The sequence below is a fragment of the Juglans regia genome, chromosome 2 (assembly GCF_001411555.2).
Source record: "Juglans regia cultivar Chandler chromosome 2, Walnut 2.0, whole genome shotgun sequence".
Classification (NCBI taxonomy): Eukaryota; Viridiplantae; Streptophyta; class Magnoliopsida; order Fagales; family Juglandaceae; genus Juglans; species Juglans regia.
The window spans coordinates 726,249-751,133 of NC_049902.1; the positions used below are offsets into that span (position 1 = coordinate 726,249).

At 31.9% G+C, this 24,885-nt stretch overlaps 1 protein-coding gene across 2 annotated transcripts; it reads right to left on the reverse strand.

Annotated features, from left to right (window-relative positions):
- Positions 1-17,253: 17,253 nt before the first annotated feature.
- Positions 17,254-19,407, reverse strand: LOC108997458 (heavy metal-associated isoprenylated plant protein 7-like). 2 transcript variants are annotated; one of them, XM_035685188.1, is made up of 5 exons: positions 19,184-19,407; positions 18,838-19,087; positions 18,511-18,713; positions 18,309-18,396; positions 17,254-17,919 (listed from the first exon to the last, which is right to left on the reverse strand). In XM_035685188.1, exons 1-5 carry the CDS (start codon positions 19,190-19,192, stop codon positions 17,468-17,470), a joined length of 1,002 nt encoding a protein of 333 aa, XP_035541081.1. In that variant the 5' UTR covers positions 19,193-19,407; the 3' UTR covers positions 17,254-17,467. The 2 variants fall into 2 exon arrangements, with proteins under 2 accessions (XP_035541081.1, XP_018829350.1); XM_018973805.2 differs by having other exon boundaries at positions 18,838-19,090; positions 19,184-19,392.
- Positions 19,408-24,885: the final 5,478 nt, after the last annotated feature.

Below are 24,885 nucleotides of genomic sequence, written 5' to 3' on the forward strand. Positions count from 1 at the left end.
TGTAGGCCTCAATCCTCCCCCGGGACTGACCCCTGTATATAGCCTAAATTAACCTCTGCCTGCATATTAAACAAGAAATAACCTTACCACTTTTCTACAATCCTTCTATTACTCTTTTTAATTTTTTAATTTTTTTAAAATTTTTTATTTTACTTAATAATTAAGAAAGTGACTATTTATGAAATTATATATTTTTAAAAAAAAAATCTTAATGATTAAAGATATTAAAAAATACTTAAAAGAAAAAAAAACAAATACACTAAGAATAATAAAGTGATGGTAAAAAGAGTTATAAATCTATCATGAAATTAAATTTATTGCATTTTCTAGAAAGCCAAATTAACCAGCCTAGGAACAGAAAAGAACTCAAAATCATAAACTCATCGAAATTATGTTTCTACTTTTAACAGGGTAAGGATTAAATACTCTATATGCCATTTCAATTGTATTTTTATTTAAATTTTTTAAAATACTTTTTTAATATCTTTAAATATTTTTAAAAAATATTAATATATTAATAATCACTTTTATAATTACTAATTAAACAAATTTTAAAAAATAAAATACATCAATAACCAAATTGAAAAAACAAACTTAAACGTACGTTTCCTTTTTGACATTAAATTACATAATGATAAGGACTCTCCAGTAGGCAGTAGGTACAGTTTTAATTTAAAGTGCATAGAAAAAAAAGAAAAGGGTACATGTTTAAAGTTCTCGAGTACTTGGCGAAGTGGGTTGGTGCAACATCAATCAGCTTTTCACCAACCTATTGATTGGTGGGGTATATATAGATATCATCAGGACAGTATGGCGACCACTTGTAAAATAAAAAATGGGTTAGATTTTTGGGGATAAGAATAAAAGATAAGAAATGTGAGATGACATGATCGGTACTCTGTGATCTCTTACTCCCAGCTAGGCTGTCCTGGGTATACACTCCACAGTCCACCTTATTGGTCGAGTTTCAGATCCGAAACATATCATCATGTAGTACTACGTAACAAATTACAAATTATCTTTGTTACGGAGGAGAAAAAAAAATCCAAACCAAGCGAAATCGTTAGTCTGACTCGTTTGGATTCGTAAGTGATCTCAGCTCATCTCAACTCATCTCAGCTCATCTCACTACTATTCAGCAACTTTAACTCATAAATCTCACTACTATTCACAACTCATCTCATTACTATTCACAATCCATCTCAGCTCATCTCAACTCATCTCAAATCATCTTCGAATCCAAACGTCTCCAATTGGAAACTTAGTAATTAATGTTAAAGAATAATTTTATATTATTTATAAATAAGATGTTATGGATATTTATAAAGAATAAATAATTATATCTTATAAAATTAATTTTATGAGATGAGTTAGGTTAATAAATTTTTTCATGGTATTAGAGTCTATTGCAATACGAATTGGGACTTACACTACTTATCACATGACAAAGATAAAAAAAAAAAATACTAACATGCACGTGAATGAGAGTGTTGAGGAATAATTCTATATTGACTGTGGACAAAGTATTTGTCATGTTTATAAGGAATGAATAATCATTTCTTATAGTACCGATTTTATGAAATGAGTTAGTCCATAAATTTTTTCATGATACCAGAGCCTATTATAGGATGAATGGGGATCCACACTACTTACCATGTGACAAGAACCAGAAAATATACTGGCATGCACGTGATGGAGGGTGTTGAGGATAATTTCACATTACCTGTGGATAACGTTTTGGGCATGGTTATAAAGAATGAACAATTCTCTCTTGTGGAACCGGTTTTATGAAATGAGTTAAGCCCATAAATTTCTTCATAATATCAGAGCTCGCTATAGGATGAATTGGAGCTCATACTACTTACCTCATGACAATGACCAAAAAAAATATTAGCATGCACGTAAGGGAGGGTGATGAGGAATAATTTCACATTATCTATGAACAAAATCTTTGGCATGTTTATGAGAAATGAGCGGTCCTCTATTATAGAACCGGTTTTATGATATGAGTTAGGCCCATGAATTTCTTTAAATTTTTTCATAGTATCAGGATCTTCTACAGGACGAATGAGAGCTCACTTCACTTACCCTGTGACAAGGACCAGAAAAAATACTGGTCTATACGTGAAGGAGAGTGTTGAGGAATAATTTCACATTGCATATGAACAAGGTCTTGGACATATTTATAAAAAATAAGCAATTCTCTTTTATAGAATCGGTTTTATGAGATGAGTTAGACTAATAAATTTCTTCAATTAACCTATATTATTGCTTAGTAGATTTTGTAGCTTCGAAACCTTTTAGGATTATCGCAATTTATCTCCATCGTAAAATTTTAAGGGTAATGCTACTATTTATCTTACAAATCTTGTCTATCTTTAATTTGTTTCACCTTTGATATATACTTTTATTAGTATGTAAACATGATAAAATATGAGATGATCTATGTATTTCTTACATTTTAATCGTATTTTAGTAGAACGAGAAAACCCTAATGAACGGATGAACCAATTTATGTGTGTATATATATATGAGTAATCTTACTCATTATCTAATGATGTTGCATTAGATGATTGGATAAAATATAATAAATAGTCTCCTATCATCTAATAGTACATCATGAAATGATGAAAAAATAGATGATGAATATATATATACTAGCAGTAGAACAATGTGCTAGGCACATTTGCTTAGTTGGGAGAAATTCTTTTTGAAACTTAATAATGTCCACAAAAGATTAAAAAAAGTATATATATATATATGACTTTTTACTTAAAACCGATTAGTGAGTAATTTAATGCATCAAAGCAGAAAAACAACCAAACAATAGCCTTGAAAGCTAAAGATAGCTTAAATAGGTATGACATTTTGGGATTTATTTAATTTTCACCAAAAAGATCAACATATACATGCTTTGAAGCTAGGACATCGATATTACATCTAGAGTCGTGATATAATATTGTTGGTGAAAATATATATATATATATACATGTGTATATATATATCTATATGAAATTTTAGGACTACCGTCCTTTTAAACAATATATATGTGTTTAAAATATTTTTGCCATATTAGACCCATTTACACTCAAAGACAAATGAACTCTCACTTAAACATACACAAAGAACATAACACATGGGTAAAAACGACAAAACACACAAAACATCAATTTCTCACATGGATGAACAAAAATACAGATGATCCATTGTCTCATTTGTTTTCCCAGATGAGTTGTGATAAAAGTTGAAAGTTGAATAAATTATTGTTAGAATATATTTTTTTAATATTATTTTTGTTTTGATATTTGAAAAAATTAAATTGTTTATTTTATTTTATGTAGAAATTATAAAAAGTTATAATAATTAAATGAGTTTAGATTAGATGAGATGAGAATGGTCGTGAAAACAAACGAGGCACTAACACAATATGACTAATGTACTGACAAAACAAAAAAAAATGGGAAAAAATCAAAATTTTCAAGAGGGATAAAAATGTAATAAGACCAAGCATGATAGGGGTATAAATGGATAAAATAGAGAAGAAAAATGTCAAATACTAATTACTATTCATTCACTTACAATCACTTTTTAAGATACAAGGGATATATATGACCATTATGAGGGTCGAATGTCCAACATTATGTAGCCACTCACAGTGCATATACGTACATACATATGTGCCGTGTGTGTGTGTGTGTGTGGGTTTCTCGATCGTCCACCACATTTCTTGATTTGTCGACGAAAATTGAGAGGAATTTGACGTGAATGTATTCCCTCGATCAAAAGTCCTTAATCAATGAGTGCAATGAACACTACTCTCACTAATGCATCACAAGCAAGCTATAATATTTATAATTTGACTATCACATCATCATGATTACCCATATATCCTCCATGGCATTCTCATCCATTCATCCCCACTTTGAGAAGACATTTGACCAATAATAAATGATTTGAGAATTACATCTTGGCCCTCCGACCCCTTCCATTCTTCCTTTCACACCAATTCCAATAATGAATATTTAATTAATCATCAAGGGCTTAATTAAAACTTACATCCATTATTCTTTAATCGATTATACTATTATTTTACTAATTCCTATATATATATATATATATATTCCCCCACTATGAGACACATGACGGCCTAGTGCAACTACGAAACAAGTTAGATCGATTGAGGTGATCAATCAGTATTTCTTTATTATTATTTCTTACATATAGCAATAAGATGAGCATAAATATATACTTTAATAATATTATTCCCATTTTAGTATTACACTTATTCCAATATTGTTAATTCCCATTTTCTGTTTTTTTTTTTTTTTTTGCCAAGTCATTCTCTTTGGAAAAGTAATACATATGATCCGTTGATCTTGATCTAAAAGGATCATATGCAAAAATTACAAACACCAACCAAGTGATCATATGCAACAAAGATGAGAATGAAGTGCATTGTTGATTCTAACTCACCACCGAGGAGCCATCTCTTTAGAGAAATAAATTAAAAAAGAAAGATACATAGAATCGTAGATTTTAATTTCATTAATGGATGAAGCCGTATATATATCTTAATCACCATGCATAGATAATACATAGCTGAAAAAAATACAAAGTATTGAAAATAAAATTAGGATTTGTCTTTAATGTGTAATCATGAATTGTAAGCATTCTTCCGCAAATTAAGAAAAATTTACAAAAAAGTTTATTTCTCCACGTGAGTTTTTTATATGCTAAAAATCATGAAATTTTAAATTTTAAATTTTAAATTTTAAAAAAAACACTAATAAAATGAATTTTATAAGTAAAATTATAAGTAGAATTATAAGTACATGCAATACTATTCTTAAAGTACATTTGTCTTATATATACAGTAGCCTACATAATTAGCAATCAAGCAGCAGCTTAAGCTTAAGCTTAAGCTTAAGCTTAAGCTAATGGAAATGGATTAAGATACTGTGAAATTATTACTTATTCCAAAAGCTTAATCTAATGAGAAGATGTATATTTTACTTTATATCTTAACTTTCTCTCTCACGTATGGGCTAGATTCTTTCTCAATACGTGGATTCAATAAGTGAAATCTTTAATTAAATGAGTAGAGTGTAGAGTCAGAATTTAAATTCAATATCTCTATTTTGATATTATGTAAAATTACAATTCTACTAGGGACAGTCGGCCCTTACAAACGGGAGGCAGTCGGCTGACGTGGCTGTTATATTTTATTATATATATATATATAATAAAATAAAATAAAATAAAAAAGAAGTAAGAAATGGGGAAAAGATGAAAATCATGTTGGCTTATTCTTCAAGTTTTCGAATGAACTCTGCAGAAAACTAGAAAAACTGGAATGGGCTGATCTTCTTACTTCACATTATGCTTTGTTCGTTGAAAGAAAGTGAAAAAAATGAAAAAAACGATGGTCTTCTACATTTAGTCTTCTTCTGCGTTTAGTCTTCAAGATCATCGTCTGGGTTGGCTTGGTAAGAAATCTCATTTGGTAAGGAGGCGTGTGCAGTCTTGTTCGGTATAAGAAAGTTGAGGAAATAAATAATAATGTGTACACTTCAGTAGTTGAAACTTTTTTTTTAAAAAAAAATTAAACCTGTGTTTTCTCATAAAATAGAGGGAAATGGCTTTTTTTTTTTAATGCAATTATTGGTTGGCTGATGCGCTTCATTTTGGAGTGTTTATCTTTTACTTTGTTGTGTTGGTTTGCGCTGGTTGTTATCTGAGTTTTCTTTGCTTCTGGAACGTTGTTTCTGTGTTAATTGCTCCATTTGCAAAGGTGAGGAGATTTGCGATTTTAAAATTACGTTGGGTGTGCTGGTGTTGTTATTCCGTTGTTGGATGCCTTAACTATTTCTAATCTATCAACTTTTTTCTGTAACTCATTTTATGGGTTTCTTTAGAAGTTGTCGTTGATGATCCGAGGGAGAGAAAAAAAGAGATGGAGGGAACTAGGGGTGTTCATCCGGGTTCCAACCCGGAAACCCGGGTATACCCGGACCGGGACCCGGATTTCAAATTCGGGCCGAAATCCCGGCCAGATTAGTCCGGTTCAGACCCGGGCCGGAACCCGGATGGGTCCGGATTTTTGAAACCCGGAAACCCGGGTTCCGGGTTATACCCTGGTTTTTTTTTTTTTTTAACACTAAAAGGTTCATATTTAATGTTTTTTTACTAAAGGTTCATACTAAAAGCATACCCGGATAACTCTTTCCAAATAAAAACCTATGTTTTATTAATGTTGTTTCAAGAAAAATCTATTTGAAAGCACACTTCTTTTTATGCAAAAGCCTATATTTATTTAAATTTCAAACCATAATTATTTTTTTATATAAAAGCCTTTATTTTATTAAAAACAATTCTAAGAAGTCAAATTAGAAAGCATAATATTTGTGTTCTAAATACTAAATGCATAAATTCATATGCATCACAATGCAATCCACTACAATGACTACATATTACATTATTCATTATTTATACATTACATTACAAAAAACAAAATTACAATATATGAATTACAAAATCAATGGCATGTCCATCAATGATTTAATCTCCACACCAAATAGCAAACTTCAAGTAATTGGACTGAAAGAGATCCTGAAAAAAATAAAAAGTTTTGAACAAGGATTATATATATATTTTATAAGTAAACAAGGATTATATATACAAGGATTCAGACAAATTCCACTTACTAAATTAAAGATTAAGATGAGAACAAAATCAGCTTTGCTCGATGCTTCTATACAAAGATAAAAACTGTGAGTTAATGACATCATACCCTTAAAATGAAAACTTAATTATGAGAACTCATTGGAAATTTCTTTATTGAAAGCAATAAAACCTGACTGGAGCTAATAGTAAAATCTAGGCATTACCTAATTTACCAAATCAGTGAAAAGATCAATCCAAGTCATGTTCTTCATGTGATCCAGAATCTCACAAAATAGAATGAGAATGAGAATGACAAATCTGAAAATGTGGCTACAAATATATTTATTTCTTGTTGTGCTACCACTATGACTTTTAAAACATATATATATATATATATATATTACTCCATGCTTAAGAAATTGTTAATAAACTTTATATATTAAAACCAAAAGTCAAAGAAATATGTAGACAATCAAAGTTGAGGGGAAGCACATGAAGTGGTAGGAGATCCAGATATCCCTAGATAGCCACTTCTCTTAGCAAAATTAATAAACAAGAACATAGGAGAAAACTCCAACTCCATATCCTGTGAATAACCTTCCCATGTCAAGGGGAAAAGCACCCTACATTAAAGTCATACCAAAAAAACCATAATAGCAAGAAGTTTCAGCAATATGAGAAGATTTAATCTCTTACACGAAGAATTAAAATGTGCAAACAATGCAAGAGAAATATACAGCAAGCCATCCTGCAATGCAGAAACCAGCTGACATCCTCATTGCCTGCTTCCATTAAAACTCCAAAAGGTTAAAATACATGGTTTAGTAAGAATAGAGATGACCAACGTTGAGCACTACCAAATCACAGTTTTAAATTCAACATACCCCTTTTCGACCAATGAAGTCTGCAATCCTACCACTTGTGACAGCACCAAGCATTACACCAATCGTTAATATGGAGCCAAACATGAAATTGTTGCTTAACTCTCTAAAGTCTTTGCTTTTCCTAAAAATATTTTGGAACCCAAAGGCCCCAATTTTTTTTTCCAAACTCCACCCAGAAACACAACTAATTTAAAAAAAAAAAAATCTAGAAAAATCAAAGATACATCATCCCAAAAACCATTTCTTCCAAATAATAACAAATCTTCATTATATATATATATATATGTTATCTATAATAGATCTAAACAAATCTAAACAGATCTAAACAAATCTTCTAAATAATAATAACCTACGACTCTAGCATTTTGCAGCTAAATAGATCTAAACAGATACTCCTCAAACATTCAAACATACTCAAAAAAAAAAAAAACCCAAAATCAAGAAACAGAGAACAAGACAGAGGGAAGGAAAAAAAACATACCCAAACGGAAATCCGTTCTAATCTCTTGGATCCCAAGCTCGAGTAGTTCCATTGTTCGGCATCGCATATAGCAGAGAGAGAGATAGAGCAGATGAGAGAGTGATTTCGGGAGGGGCTAGGGCATCGCAGATGAAGGTGCAGGCGTAGAGCAGAGCGAAAGAGAGCAGATGAGAGAAATGAATCAGGGGGAGGGAGGCGTAGGACATCGCACTTCGCAGAGGAGAGAGAGAGAGAGAGAGAGAGAGAGAGAGAGCAAATGAGAGTTAGGGTGTGATTCGCAGGGGGAAGGGGGGGTGCGGTAGGGCATCACAGTAGTTTACGATGGTTTTATACTTAAACCCGGGTACCGGGTTTAAAACCGGTATCCGGGTGTTAAAAACCGCATCCGGGCCGGATGGGCCCGGGTTTTAAAAAGCGGGTACCGGCCCGGGTGCATTCCGGGCCGGAACCCGTAACCGGAACCTGGATAATCGGGTTCCGGACCGGGCCGGGAAAAAACCCAGCCTAGATGAACAGTCTGAGAGGAAACTGATCTTTGAGAAAGAGAAATGTCAAGAAGTAAGCATCGTCTTCAATAAAACGGTATTTTTTTATTTACGCCATATAAGACCCGTTTGTCTCACGTCTGCTCGAGACGACTATGGCCAAAGTTTTTGGTAAAATTATCACTTACGCTACAAATTTATTAGATATAAATTCTAAGGTAAGTTGCAGGATAAGTGATATACGTGAAAAAATAGTAGTTGGCCTCTGGATTTGTCCCGTAAATTGTGTAATAATGGGGTGCAGCATATGAACCCAACCCATCATGAATCATGTGATAGGCCATAAGCATCTATAATTACACGTACATTATCGATCAGATTCATATTGTTCACTGAATGGTTAATGCATGCTGAAAAAATAGTAGTTGGCCTCTGGATTTGTCCCGTAAATTGTGTAATAATGGGGTGCAGCATATGAACCCAACCCATCATGAATCATGTGATAGGCCATAAGCATCTATAATTACACGTACATTATCGATCAGATTCATATTGTTCACTGAATGGTTAATGCATGCTGACTGAATAACAGTGGGTATATATAGACAGATAGAGTTGTCGTATCCATTGTCATATCTTGTCAAACAGACACACACAGAGCTCAATAACATTATTTGTACCCTTCTCTACGTACTTCCCTCTCTTTAAATAAAAAAAGAAAAAAGGTCCACATGAATCGTAGGTTGGCTTTCCAGACAAAGACACAGTTACCAATTAGTGCAACACTCCGTGATGACCATAGCACAGCCTTGTCCTCAGCGATTGTGCCCATATTTTTTGGTCTTACCAAAACAATCTGACACAGAGAGGTAGCCGCAAATCAAAGTCCTCCTTATCCTCCGCCTCCTGACTCAACCCTTTTACCATTGGACCTATGAAGCTTCCTTTTGAACTGGTGACGTCTACTTGTTTAGGGTTGCTATCTGTGCAACACGTACTGCACTCATCTTCAACCCACCTATACGCCACCGCCACCTTTACTACTTCTTTGCCAGCCTTTGCTTGCTTTTATATATTTTTTAGCAGTTGTGATGGATAGGAAAATTTAAAAAAAAAAAAAAAACACTGCAGCCCAAAGTACGAAACTGGTGAGACTAGGGTTTGGCCCCTTCATGTGGGTCCCGCTTTTGCAAACCATCGTGTACCCGAAGAAATTTACGTAAGAAAACCTGTATAATTACGGTAAAAACTTAATATTGTACGTAATTCTATATTTAGAGAGAGAGAGAGATTAAAATCTTACAAAATTAATTTATCTGAAAAGAATCTCCTAAAAAAAGAATACTTCTTTTCGATGTCAGAAAAGTAGAGCATTTTCTTTTTTTTTAATGAATTTATTATTCATCATCTCTATAATTTACATATCGTAATTTTTTTTTAATTTTTTAATTTTTTTATTCCTTTTAAAATATCTAAATTCTTCTACCTATTATCTATGTATTACAAATTTAAAATATAAAATATAAAAATAAAAATAAAAATATATATAATACGTGATGTAATGTGTGAAAATAATGAAAATTTTCTTCTTCCATACGTGGAATCAAGTCAGGCCACATCAGATTAGAACACGCCAATTGATGGGTGTATGTCCTGCCACGTCGTATTGCTGATGTGTTTATGACGTTGTATCCCCCGATTATTAATTTGGATAGTTGTAGTAACTTTGACTGCTGAGCATCCTTATTAGTATGAATTTCTCGCCCTATATTTTTTTCTTTATATTTTTAAAAAATATATTAAATATTTTTAAAAATGAAAAAATATATTAATAATCACTTTCTTAATTGGTAAGTAAAAAAAAAATTAAAAAAAATTAAATATATCATCGATCAAAATGAGATGATATAATAGTTTTTTTTATTATTATTATTAGTAGTATTAGTTCGATCTGATTTGATTAGCGGTAAGGTTTAATTATAGTTTTTAGTAAAGTTTCAATTAAACTGCTGGAACAAATAAATTATGAAACAGATGCTAAAGCCACACATGGGCTCCCTACAACGGATTTTTTTTATTTATTATTTAGTGATTAAGGAAATATTTTTAATAATATTGTAAATATTTTTTATTTTTTTTAAATATTTGAAAGTGTTAAAAAATAAATAAAAAAAACAAAAATAAAAAATAAAAATTATTGTACAAATTATAAAATATAACTATGAAATATATTCAGTACATAGACATAAATAATTATGTTACATATTATATCATATTTAAATATAAAAGTATTATGCTTATATTATTAGTTAATACATATATATATGTGTATATATACACATAGGTATATGTATATATATATTAATATATGAATGAGTTTTAATCGATATAGCTAACGAGTCTACTCGGGTATAAACGAACAATCCTTAACGAGACTTATACTAATCGAGCGGGTATATACTTTCATGAAAGTATTTTTTTTTTACGAGTCGAGTTCGAGTCTAATTTAACCGATCAGGTTATCGAACAAACTGGTTTATTTACCGCCCTAAAGACCTCCGACTCCGATTGAAATGTTAAAAAAAAAAAAAAAAAGATCCAACTCCCACTCCATTTTTTCTAAACAAAGTTAGATTCATATTCAAATTTTTAAATTTTTACTCAACCCTACTATCAACTTTCAGTTTTTCTAACTCTATAGCTATTACACTATGTTAATACTTTTCTCAAAACGAGAACATGGAACCTACAGTAAAAGTAGAATTCTCATATGAAATGCACTATATTAGTTGATCACAATATTTGTATATTGATTGTGATTTGGAGCTACAACCAATCAATCCATTTGTTAGATTAATGTAAATTGCATTTGGCAGTTCTTTCCTTAGTTTTATGAAATCATCACTTATTTCAAAAATCTAAACTGATGAAAAAGATATATTTAATTATTTATATTATATTCTTAATTCCCCTTCATGTGTGGCCAAACTTCTACTCAATGAGTTAGCCTAATAAAAATAATATTTAATTAAATGAGGTAAAGTGTTGAGTCAAAAGTAGAGTGTAAAGTCAGAATTTAAGTTTAAGATCGCTGCTCTGATATTTTGTAAAATCACCACATATCCCATCGGCCAAAATTTTTTAGATAAGTTGTGATTTCATAAACTCATGTAAAGAATATGAGTAACCACCTATATTTTATTGATTTTACAAGTTAGGGAGTGAAAGGGGAAAGCCATACCAACCTACGATGGAAAGCGTACATAGCACCCTCCCAGATGTGGCGCATTAGTGAGGAAAAAACTAGTCAGGATCCTATTTCCGAAAGGATCAACCGCATTCAATGCAACATTGAATGGGTGGCACCTGGGTCGAGTTCATGTCACTGATTGGGACGACCACATTAAATACAACGCCATGTCGTCCGGAGCAAAGGGTGATCATTACTACATCAAAGGAGTCAAAACCCCCTAAGGGAACTGAAGTATAAATACAATGGAGCAAGCGAAAAAGGAGATTAATTACTATGAACTCACTTTCTACTCTTATTTTCTTCTCTCCAACACTTCATATCTTTTGACTTTGATATCAGAGGTGTCACAAACACATCTGACCATCGCCCTCCTCTTTTTTATAGTCATTTGGAGTGATTCGAGGCTGGTAGTTATAAAACACGCTTTAATTAAAGTGTTTTTTTATTAAAACAATTTATATTATTTTGCAGGAAATCTAATTGCATTGAATAAATGAATGAGTGAATGGAAATTGTGGTATATAATTTAGGATGATGCCACAGGGACCAATATATGTCCCTACAAATAATCCAATCGATAAGTGTATTTTAGATTTTTTTTTTTTCGCTTTTCTTTTAGTATTCTTTTAACACTTTTTTTTTTTTTTACAAAAAATATATAAATTCAATAATATTTACTTACTTGATGATTAAGAAAAAATTAAAAAAAAAAAACAAAAACAAAATTGGGTCAACCATCAGTCCTCTATCATTCAAAAGCATTATTCTTTATGAAAAATTCTATTTAGAGTTTCTACTTAAAGATTGTATGTGTATGTCTTTTATTAAATAAAAAAAATATTTTAGAAAGAATAATTTTATAATTTTAAAAATTTTAAAAATAAAATTATTTAAACTCATATTACAGTCTCTAAAATTATACGTAACATTACTCATCCTTTATTTAACCGTTGCAAAAGCAGTCCTCCACAGTGCATGGGCGTGGAAATAAAACTAGGGCACGCAGGGTTGACACTACAGACAAATTAAGCCGTACCGTGTTTTCGCATCTATTTTCATCGTCAACATCATCACCGTTATGTACGTAATAAGAGGGGAACATCGATAATATGATAAAGTTGGTCATCAAAATGCGAGCTATATATGTGCAGCTAATTAAACATCCCACCAATGGCAACCCACCATTTTCTGACTCACTACTCATCGTCCCTCTTTGTGACATGAGACCCAAATTATGTGCAGTCAGACCAACTTCCTCCCCCACTCATAACCCTCTTGTTCTTGCATGGTTGATACTTTGATGGTAAACTCTCTTTTCGCAATGATTAAAGTGACTTTAGGTGCTAAAAAAAACAGGATCTCTTGTATACAGATTTAATTATGTGCGTTGTAATATTTTATGGGGGGGTTGAGAGAAGGATCAGTAGACGTAGTCTAAGTTGATCAACTTAATTAAACTTTTCCCTTGTCCAATTTTCAGGTGTCTTAATTAATTAGTCACGATTTGGTTTCTAGGAAGCTTCACTTGTCATGTAGTGTTGCTCACTTGGGGTTGGTGGGAAATGCATGCATATATATACAATATTCCCATGAAATTGTTTTGTTTTGGTTCAAATTAACTATATATAGTAAAAAGTTGAGATAATATATTTGCAACCAAAACATTAATTCTTTCAACAATAACTTAGATCTGCATTAGGAAATTAAGAAGCTAGCTGAGGCAGAGAAATTGCAACTAGGCTCTATTTGGGTGTTGAGTTGAGTTGAGTTCTTTATGAATAGTAGTGAATTGATATGATGGACTGAGTGTTGTGAGGCCTACATAAAATGAGTTTATATGTATTTATGAAAAGTTGAAAAAAAGTTGTGGGTCTCGAAAGAGATATTGAGTTAAAAAATATTGTGAATTCTAAGTGTAAAAAGATTTTGAGTTGAGATCAGTTTTGTGATTTCAGAATTGTGTGTTTAGATGTTAGACTCAGCTTAAAATTAGATTGAAATGAATTAATTTCAATTCAGTCTAAGTTTCAAATGAGACCTTAAACATGGTGTATTCAATAATGTCCATAGATATGCAGATAAGATATACAGGGGACCATATCTTTCCAGAGATTTTAGGGGTGGAAGAAGAAAAAAGAAATAATTAGCTTGCATGCATGGATGGTTTCACTTCTTATATGAATTAATTATTTGCTTACGGACATGATTTTGTTATAGCCATATGATGAGAAACAAAAGTTTTACTACGATGAAATGTGTTATGTCAATATATATATATATATAAACATGCGCGCGTAATGTAGACCAGGAATGTCAATGAAAAAAGAAAAATATTTTAATCATATAGATTATACAAAAATAAATGTATAAATTAGCGTGATTTGATATGATTCGTCAGGTTATAAAATTATTTTTATTATAAAATAAATCTAACAAATTATATAAAATCATATTAATTTATAAATTTATTTTTATATAATTTCTTTGTATCTGTTTTCAAAAACAAAGAAACATGAGACGTTGGAGAGACTCTGATCTTGTATTTGACTGTGGAGAGACTCTGATCTTGTATTTGACTGTGGAGAGACTCTGATCTTGTATTTGACTGTGGAGAGACTCTGATCTTGTATTTGACTGTGGAAAGACTCTGATCTTGTATTTGACTGTGGAAAGACTCTTCAAGGAAATGCCAAAAAGAGATTTTTTATTAATTAGCATTGGGCTTTTGACGGAGACAACCCTAGCTATCTATCTATATATATATATATATACATATATATAAACTAAAGTATTACCTAGTATGTCTTAAAAAAAAAAAGTATTAGGTAGTAAAGATGAGGTGTTCTAAATTCTAATTACGCGAAATCATTGGAAGAAAGAAAGCTTGTGTCTTCTCTTGTTAATTAATTAGCCCAAAAAATAAAAAAAAAACAAAAAAGCTAGGACGTCTCATGTATGTATGATTAATCCTATAATGCTTGAGTACTTGAGACTGAAATATTATATAATATAGCATATATATATATATATATTATGATATATCAAGCTAGGTAGCTGGACGAATGAAATTAGGCATGTGGGGTGAGGGCGAATCTGGAGCAGCAACAAGGAACAAGGCCGCGGGGGACATGATCAACTTTTGGAAAGGTTGAGTCACGAGCTACCTAGCTTCCTTCATTCCCTCGACATATATAATCTAAATTCATATGTAAGTAGCCAGCGATGATGAAGTTTGTTGGCACAACTCTCGACATATATGCATGTTAGATTGCTAGGCTATACTACTTTCAATATCCCCATGCATATATATATATAGTACGCTAAAGAGGCAAATCATGTGCTAATGTCATGGCCATATATATATATATATATTCAATCGATCTTGTATTATTTGGTCATGTTGTTAATCCCACTCATAAAATAATCCACTTTTACCACAAAAATCAGTCAGCAGCTTGGAATCAGAATAAAGACAAATAAATTAAAGTAAACATCTCTGCTAATCCACTTTAACTCTCAAATGATCGACCCAACACTTTAATTATTTACCTTTACAATATAAAAGTCTCTCCAACACCCTGTAGTTCACTGCATACTGCATATGTATATAGTACGTGCACAGTTTTTTTATTTATTTATATATTATATATTATGATCTGAGCAGTAATTAGTACATTCCAGTATGCACTCTCGTGATTAATAATTACACCCCGCGGCCCCCAAAACAATAGCTCTGTTCCATGCAAGATGAAAGGCATGCTGTTGTTTTGTGTAAATCCAGTCGGTCAAGACAAAAAAAAAGAAATAAAATAAAATTGCAATAGGCATGGTTTTAGAAAAATAGAAATTGCATGACCCACAACCTTTATTTTTATCAAAAATGATTTACGCAACATTTTTCACAACTCTACTACATTTTAAATAAATAATATTTTTGTAAAATTATTTAGAAAAATAACTTCAATTTCAAAATATCTTTATCTATAAACATAATTATAAATTATATTGTGTATACATCATTACTCTATTTTTATTTATTTTCTAAAAGATTCATTAATGATGTCATCAACATCATAACTTGATCCCCGCAAACAATTATATATAATCTCGATTCCAAAATTGTGTGTTTAATTATTGCGTATGCTGAAATTTGACACTTAACTTAAATTTGAATGTTGAGCTGAATTAAATTTTTTATAAATAATAATGAGTTGAGATAATAGAATGAGTTATGTGAGACATATTTAAGATGAGTTTAAATGTATTTATGAGACGTCATGAGTCCTACATGTAAATAAATTTTTAGTTGAGATGAATTTAATAATTTAAAAATTAAATATTTAGATATTAAAAAAGATCTAAATTTGAACCGAACTCAATTTGATTAAAAAATAAAAAATCTTTTTCATAATCTCCCAGCTAGGAGTCTTTACATTGAAAACAAACGGGGACCAAATCTTATCTCCGTTACATCACATATTGTAGTTGTTCCCTTCCTTTCATTTCAAGGAGTAAAATCCAAACAATTTGACTTTTATTTTAATTTGATGTTCTTAAATATTTAAAAAATATTATTTTATTAGGATTTAGATGGTATATATCTATTTTTTTTTAAAAAAAAAACGTAGAGTACATGAAATTCAACACCCTAAAATTATAAATATCATTCAATATCATTTCTCAAAAATAAAAACTGAGTAAAATAATTTGTACAAAGAGACCTATATATATAGAAAATCTCATTTTTGCTATAGATCTCACTTTCTGTCATTTAATATTATTTTTTATTTCCAGTTTGTTGGTGGGCACTATTCACAACCAATTGATAGAAGAGCGAAATTAACAAGAAAAAGTACTCGAGGATCAATGCTCCCGTTCATTTCATAGGGAGACTTTATGAACCCAACCCACTCGATCGGCCACTCGTTCGAAACAGTGAAAAAGTAGACCTTTAAAAAAACGATTTTCCATTTTTTTTAAAAAAAAAATAAAAAAAATAAAAATATAATCATGAATATATAAATTTCGTATAATTATTTTTAAAAAAATTAAATATAAAATTTATAAAAAAATAAATTAATCTTTTAATAATAAACTTTATTTTTTTTTAAATAATTATACGACATTTACATATTCATGATAATACGTAGCATTACTCTAATAAAAAACTCCCCACAAATAAAATGTATAAATAAAGCTTAAAGAATAGTATTATATAACATCTACTGTAACAGTGAATACAATACACATTACAATTTATTAATTTCTTCTCTTTATATAGATGATTAAGATGATATCACATCAGATATACAAAATGACTGTTTCTCAACAGTAACTTCTCCCAAAATTATTTCAAGCCTAAAATACAAGGTTTCACTTGAAATATCATTATTCCACTGTCCAATTATTTGTACCTTCTGTGTGTATATATATATATATTATATATAATATATATATATATATATATATATAAAAAACAACTAAAGAAAAAGGAAATACAAAGCCTCGGCAAAATTCTACAGTTCAGTCTGTAGATCTTTATATTTTATAGCAAGAACTACATAGGGCACATGTAGACCAGCTTAGCACCGACCAAATCTACCATTCACCGACTCTACCCATTTTTACCCATATCAACAATTTTCACCATTCCCAATGACATCTTCATGATCACCATTTCTCACTTTTTCCTCCTTTTCTTTTACACGATAGAACAGGCATTTGGGTTCTCATCACTGAAGATCTGAGGTGGGTAGGCATACATTTCCATGGCATACCTTTGTGGGTAATAGTAGTAGGCGTTACTCTGAAGCTCCACCACCTTGTTGATCTCCTCCTCTGCTGCTGGTGCTCCAGCTCCGCCTGCCTCTGGCTTTGCCTGATCCTCGTTTCCTTCTTTCTTTTCTTTCTTCTCTTCCTCGCCACCTTTTGCCGCCCCCTTGTCACCACCACCATCTCCTCCTTCCTCGCCTTTTTTCTCTTCCTTCTTGCCATCCTTAGCTTCCTCTTTGTTTTTCTTTTCCGCCTCTTGTTTCACTATAACCACGTGTTTCCCGGTTCTCTTGTACACGTACTCCACCAGCTTTTCTGGGTCAATCGCTCCCTTCACTGTCACTTGTGAGCTCTTCAGATCTGGCTCAGCCGACTCCACTCCTACCCAAAACAAAAAAGTAGACATTTTTAATCATCACAAGCTGATGTAGTACAGATTCAAAGAATCTAATTAAGGCGCATTTAAAGCTGTGATTCAGGGATTTTAAACCATATAATAATTAATGAAAATTGTAAGAGCTTTGATTGGACCAGAAAGAATGGATTCTCAAAGTATTTCAACAATATATTGAAGAAAAGCCTGTGGTTGGTTTAATGCTAAGAGAACAAATTCTTTTCTTTTAAGAGATTCTTTACTTTTAAGAGATTCAAAAGTTAACAAAAATTAATAATATGGCCAAAACCGTTGGCTGCCCACGGAATCATTTACAGATACTCACCAAGTAAAAGCCAAATTGCATGAGCCCTGAAGATGAAAAATAGTCTCGTACCTTTCATTTTCAGTATGCGTTTTTTGATTTCTTCTGCACAGGCATCGCAATGCATGTGAACCTTCAGCACCACTGTGACAATCTGAGGCTGTATCAAACAATTACATAATGAACCCAGAGACCTCAAATGAATTCAGCAAAGGATGAAAAATTCGAAAATCTACAGAAAATTTTGTTTCCTCGGAAAAAATAAAAGAAAAACCTCTTTCTTCTCTTCAGGCTTGGGAGGCTCTTTCTCCTGAGGCTTCTTCTCTTCCTCGGCCTTTGGTTTGGGGATCGGAGAGATAAGATCGACCTGCTTGTGGCTCTTCCTCTGAATTCTCTCCAGAACCTTCAGTGGATCAGCTTTGTCACCCTTCACCACCACCTTCGAAATCTTGCAATCGGTTATCACATCCTCGACCCCTGACCCAAGCACACACATACACGAGAAGACACATCCCAATCAGCCAAAAGACTCGGAAAACAAACGAACAAATAAAGAATGTTGTGTCTAAGAGTGGATAAAAGAAACAAACAACCCCCTAACCTTCGAAGCCTTTGAGACAGCGTCGAACCTTGCGCGCACAACCTTCGCAATGCATGTAGACTCTGAGCACGATTTCCTGAGGAGCTGGAGGCTCAGATTGGTCTTTTCCTTCCTTGGATTCCTTTCCTTCCTTCGCTTTCTTTTCTTCTTTCTTTTCCTCCGCCGGCTTCTCGGACTGTTTCTCCGGTTCTTTCTTCTGATCCTCCTCTGGCTTTTTCTCCTCCATTTTCTTCTCCTCCGGTTTCTTTTCCTGCTAAACAAATACAACCGAATATCAGAACCCTGAGAAAGAAACATAGAAACAAGGAAAAACGAAACAAGGTTAAGAATATGGGTTCTTCAAGACCTCTCCCATTAGATTACTACGACCAGCCTCTTGGGTTGTGGAGAGATAGGTAAAGCTCTGAAATTGCTTCTTCCTCTGGTGTATATCTTCTTCTTTCTTTTTTTTTTTTTTTTGGGACTCTGTGTAGCTTTAAGTTCTCTCGCTGTAAATACTCTAAACTTTCTAATAACTCTTCGAGGGAGTGTGGGTTCTGGACCATCAGATCTAAGCCTCTCCACCGTCTTCATTATGGACATATGACGTGGCTTTTTATAAGGGGCACGTGCAACTGCGGGAGGGACATGCTCGAGACAAATGGTGTTCGGAGGTTACATGCTTTTTCTGTCCTTTTGTGTGGGCATTTTTGTGAATGCGTAGAAGTTTATACAATTATACTAGTGGGATTTGGATTTGGATTTGCCAAAAATAAAAATGTTACTGCTATTTTGAATTTCATGGATTAGGTCTACCTTCTAATTTTTACTTTCATGTTAAAAATGTTGAAATATGAATGAATATGTCTTTAGTCCAACATCTTTATGATTACCAATTTGCACTATAATATTTAACTAAAACCAGTATTATTCTTTAAACAAAATTGTCATTTTTTTAATTGAAAAATTCTTTTTATCAGTCGCTATTCACAATTTTACATCTCATATCCTATAAAAAAAAACTCCACACCTTATAAAAAACATCCTTACATCCTATACAAAAGTTATAAATATGAGTATGAGAATAAATAATAACTTATGCATAATATTCTTCATTCTAATCATACTTACTTATATGGTTTAGAATGATAAAAGAACTTATATTGTTCTTAATTCCCACAAGGAATTGATTATAAGAACAAAATGGCAGTGAAAAGCTATATAATTTTAAGCTGAATTATTGGTAGAATGTGATCTGTACTTGAATAACTCCTGAACATGAGCGCGCACAGATAATGAGTTACATTGATTTCATATGTGCGCAGTGACTGGTGAGTGATATTAAATTTCATCTTTATTACTTAGCTGTAACTTGCCAAGTTAGGAGAATTATAAATGTAAAAGCATTATTTCAGGATATATCTTCTCTGCTACTATTAAATACAATGTTTTGCTTTTCTTCGTGCATGGTGTACGGATATTAAATATGAAAAAATATATTTATAATCGTGAATTTTATAATTATTGTATAATTTTTTTAAAAAAATAAATAAAATATGAAATTTATATAAAAAAAAAAATTAATTTTTTAATAATAAATTTTATATTTTTTTAAAACGATTATGGTATTTATATATTTTATAATTATACGTAAAATTACTTATTAAATATATATAGTGGGCATGGATGTGATGTGCCACATTTATTGCATGTCTAACGGACACGTACTTGAAACCAGCCTCTTCAAACCGACGTACGTATTGTCTCTGTATACGACCAATTTTAAGAAAGCTCTCGTCTCATAAAATCCTTCTAAAAAAAAACCAAAAAACCTGAAATGAACGGTGGATAAACTAAGATGACGTTTAGATTTGAAGATGATTTAAGATGAGTTGAGATTGATTATGAATAGTAGTGAGATGAGTTATGAATAGTAATAAAATTTGTGAATTAAAATTATTGAATAATAATAAATAATAATGAGATGAGTTGAGATGAACTGAGATGAATTTCGAATCCAAACGTCTTTTAAGATGCGTAAATTTTTTTTTATTTTTTGTGGAGAAAAAAAAAACACGTCATGTGATTTGGTGATCGATCACAAAGCTAGCTAGCAACTGATCCAAAAGCCTTCGGCATCATGATTAACGTACCAAAATACAAAGATATTAAGATCAGTTTCATTCATTAAAAATGTCCAATATCTATGAACGACACATTCTACGCCCGATGATACCTATAATATCCTTCGGATGATGGCATTCTAAGCATGAACGAACTACCCACCTAAACCAAAGCCTCATAATTTAATAAAACAATTGAATGGGCGAAACTGAATGGGAATGAAACCGAAATGATTCGCCGTTAGGTGAGAAATTTAATGCATATAATCATCACGTACGTACAGAAAGAATAATATATAAATATTATTGAATATATTACCATTGGGAACAAATTTTTGGAGCCAGTAGTACTACTGATGACCACCTTTAAGTTCTTTGCAAGTAAAGGTAAGGTAGAGAAAAAAGTAGTTCGATTCGCGAGATCATGTGGTGTATTCCGCCTATTCCCTGTTTGAAGGATCTCGTACGTACCTTGAAGCTGGTTTCAAAATTCTTAAAATTTTGCAACGCTGATATTTTCTTTTCAATCTTAAAATATTAAACTTCTAACCCTTAACTACCGTTGTTGGTAGTTGGACACTCTAAAAACCCAATTGGATTAATAATCATATATGGTCATTAAAGTTGTGTTTGAATGTTAAATTAAGTTGAGTTAAACTGATAAAATATTATTAAAAAATTTAGTGATTTATATTATGTTAAATAAATATTACTTATATTTTCATTTTTTATATTATTGTGAACGGTAAGTAAGATGAAAAAAAAAAACATAATTAACAATAAACAATCTAGCAAATACTAAAAATAAAAACTATACATTAATTGCATTCCAAAAATATAATGTATGACGAGAATATAATGTATGACTATTTGAATATTTAAATTAATTATATAAAATACAAATAGTCATGATTGTCCATACAAAAAATCACATTTAATACAAATAAAAGATATACAGTACTAGTGGGCCAAATCGTGTAGCACCGCCTCAATATCAATCACTCAAGACATGATCTTCGACTCAGTCTTTGCGAGGGCGACGAGGACTGCATCAATGATCTTTGATATCTGTGCGTGCATCTCTGCACACACGATATCTGCAATCTCCTCACGAGTAGCACTGTGTGATGCACTCTGTGTAGATGCCTCACTAGATACGCCCTGTGCACCTCCCTGAGTGTCGACCGCCTCTGTAATGGGTGCACGAATATGAAATCTGGAGTGTCCGGTGCTACGAGACATGGCCATCGAGTTGATCGTTCCAATCGGCTCCCGAACACGCTCAAACTCATCTGGCCTAACTCCTTTTGCTAAAAGGAATCGATTGAGCATGACCCCAAACAACAAGATATCCGCCATAATTTTTTTTGATAAGTACAAGTATTATATATATCAAAAGAAGTAACTAAATACACTGAATTAAATAAAACTCCACCTGTCGTAATATAGGTGTCCTCTAATCGAATCTTAACGAATATATGTCTCGCTAAGTCGATAGGCACCCCACGAGGGACCCGTAACATAAATCGTGCCCAGTCCATGCATACATCAGTCTTGTGTAGTCGAGGATCGATGTTGTTGGCTATTATAATGTTCATGATCTTGAAAAAACTAGATAAGTCCACTTCTTTGATACTCTTGCTCCCATCATAGGAAGGAGCATCTGGACTTACAACTAACTCACAAACCTCATGATCAGCGAGACCATCGATCTAGGTGTAGACTGATGTCTAGGCACCACGTTAGGATATGCAGTGGGCAGTTAATGGATACTTAGAAAATCAACAATTGCATCAACTGAAAATCGTACCGAGACGCCTCAGACGGAGAAAGTTTATGCTCGTCCTCCTGGCTGGCACCACCAAGTTCGCTATAGAACTCAAATACAATATTGATATACGAAACTATCTTGTCTGTGCCTTCATCCTTCTGATTGATGATCGGTGTCCAACCACGATCGAGAAAGATAGATGCGAGAGAATGTCTCTCCCAAAGAAGATCCCTAAAATCATCTATCTTCACCTGTCTCTCCAACAAAACAGTCATCTCTTGAACTTCTTCACTAGATTATTGCCCTAACACAACCCGCTTCTTTCTCAAGAAGCCATTGGAATGACGCTAAATTGATGATATAAAATTAAGGACAACAATTACAAAATATCATAATTATAATTAGATAAAGATAATTATATCTAAAAAAAATTAAAATAAAAATGTACTGTTTGAACGTTCATAGATTGCAGTTCGAACCGTCTAATTGTGGTTTGAATGGAAATCATTCGTATTCCGTTTGAATGTCTTATACACGTTCAAATGAATATTTTTGGTTCGAAATTGTCAATGGCTGAGTCGATTCAATTGTTGCCAAAACCGAAATCTACGGCTTAAAAACATCATTTTTCCTCCCATAACAACAATGAGAGGGTCATCTCGTCCTCTATTTCCAGTCAACTACGATTTTGAAATGAGATTTTTTTTCAAAACTCCATTTTCAACCCATTTAAAACAGATTTTAGGAGAAATTAATCAATAAAAACGGTTGGGAGAGTACATACTTGTTGCGGGTTGGAGAGTGGTGGTGGACGGTGGCTTCGCCGGCAGCGTTTGGCAGCTGGTGGCACTGGAGCAGCGGAGTGGCAACGAGAGTGGGTTTGGTGTGTTCTAACGACGCTGGGTCTTAACACGATCCCTAATATTTATTTTTTATCGTTCGGACGGTTAGTAATGCCGTTCGAGTGCATTCATTTTATCCGTTTGAACGCTTACGAATATTGTTCCAATGGAGAAAAGATATTGCGTAGGTTATTATTATATTTGTTATATAATATAGTATATATACTTATAGTACTTATATAATACTTATACTTAATTATTATATACTGATATTTATACTAATACTTTTATACTACAATATATTATACTTCAAACATACAACTATATAATTATATACTACTATAATTATAATATACTTGTAATACTTATATGGGTGTACCATATAAGTATATAGTTTGTACACTACTATATCCTTATCTTCTACTATATATTTAGACTTATATATATATATTCTTAACTTATATTATACTTATTAATTTATACTTTATATATATTATTAACATAAATATTGAGTGTTCTATATACTTATACTTTTATATATATAGTAAGAAAATTAGATATATATATATATATATATATATATTGTACGTTCGAACTGCCTATTAACCATGTTCGAACTGTATAATTACTTGTTCGAATGAAAATTTACGAAGTTTGAACGTAGATCAAGCAGCGGATTTCAAGGTGAGATTAGAAGAGAACATGTAGAAAATGTTGGAGTTGAATAACCAAAAATGTTTGAGCAGTTCTAGTCAATGATGTCCGAAAACTCTATTCCACCACAATAATCTTGAAATTTATTTGTTCTTTAATTGCCTTTATATTATGATTTTCCAAAACATTTGAGCAATTGATGTTTGAATTATAATTTGTGTGATATTGGTATGATATTTTTAATTAAATTCTGATCAGTATGATTAATACCGTTCAAATGGTAAATAACCAGTTCGAACAAAAACTAACTCATTTCAATGACAACCAAGAAATATGGACGTTCGAACAATAACATATTTGTTTAAACAACATAAATATGCAAAACCCCGTTAGAACGAATATAATTTTTGAAAATAAAATTTATGTTCGAACACAAGTCATTTGAAAAATATATTAGTTCGAATACATAAAATCTGTTCGAACATGATCAAATATGGTCATTAGTTCGAATGAGTAATTTATATTATTCAAATGAACAAGTTGGTTCAAACGGAGAAATTTTCCATTCAAACAATGTATTGAGATGAAATTGGTTCGTCTAAAAAAAAAAAAAAAAACTCCGTTCAAATGGTTTCGACTGGTTTCTCCCAATTTCGTCGCTAAAAATGATTTTTTGAGA

Coding starts and splice junctions, on each gene's coding strand:
- LOC108997458 (XM_018973805.2), bottom strand. Junction 18,397..18,510: donor AGCCTGAAGAGAAGAAAGAG/GTTTTTCTTTTA, acceptor TGTTTGATACAG/CCTCAGATTGTCACAGTGGT. Junction 17,920..18,308: donor ACGCATACTGAAAATGAAAG/GTACGAGACTAT, acceptor TGTTTTGGGTAG/GAGTGGAGTCGGCTGAGCCA.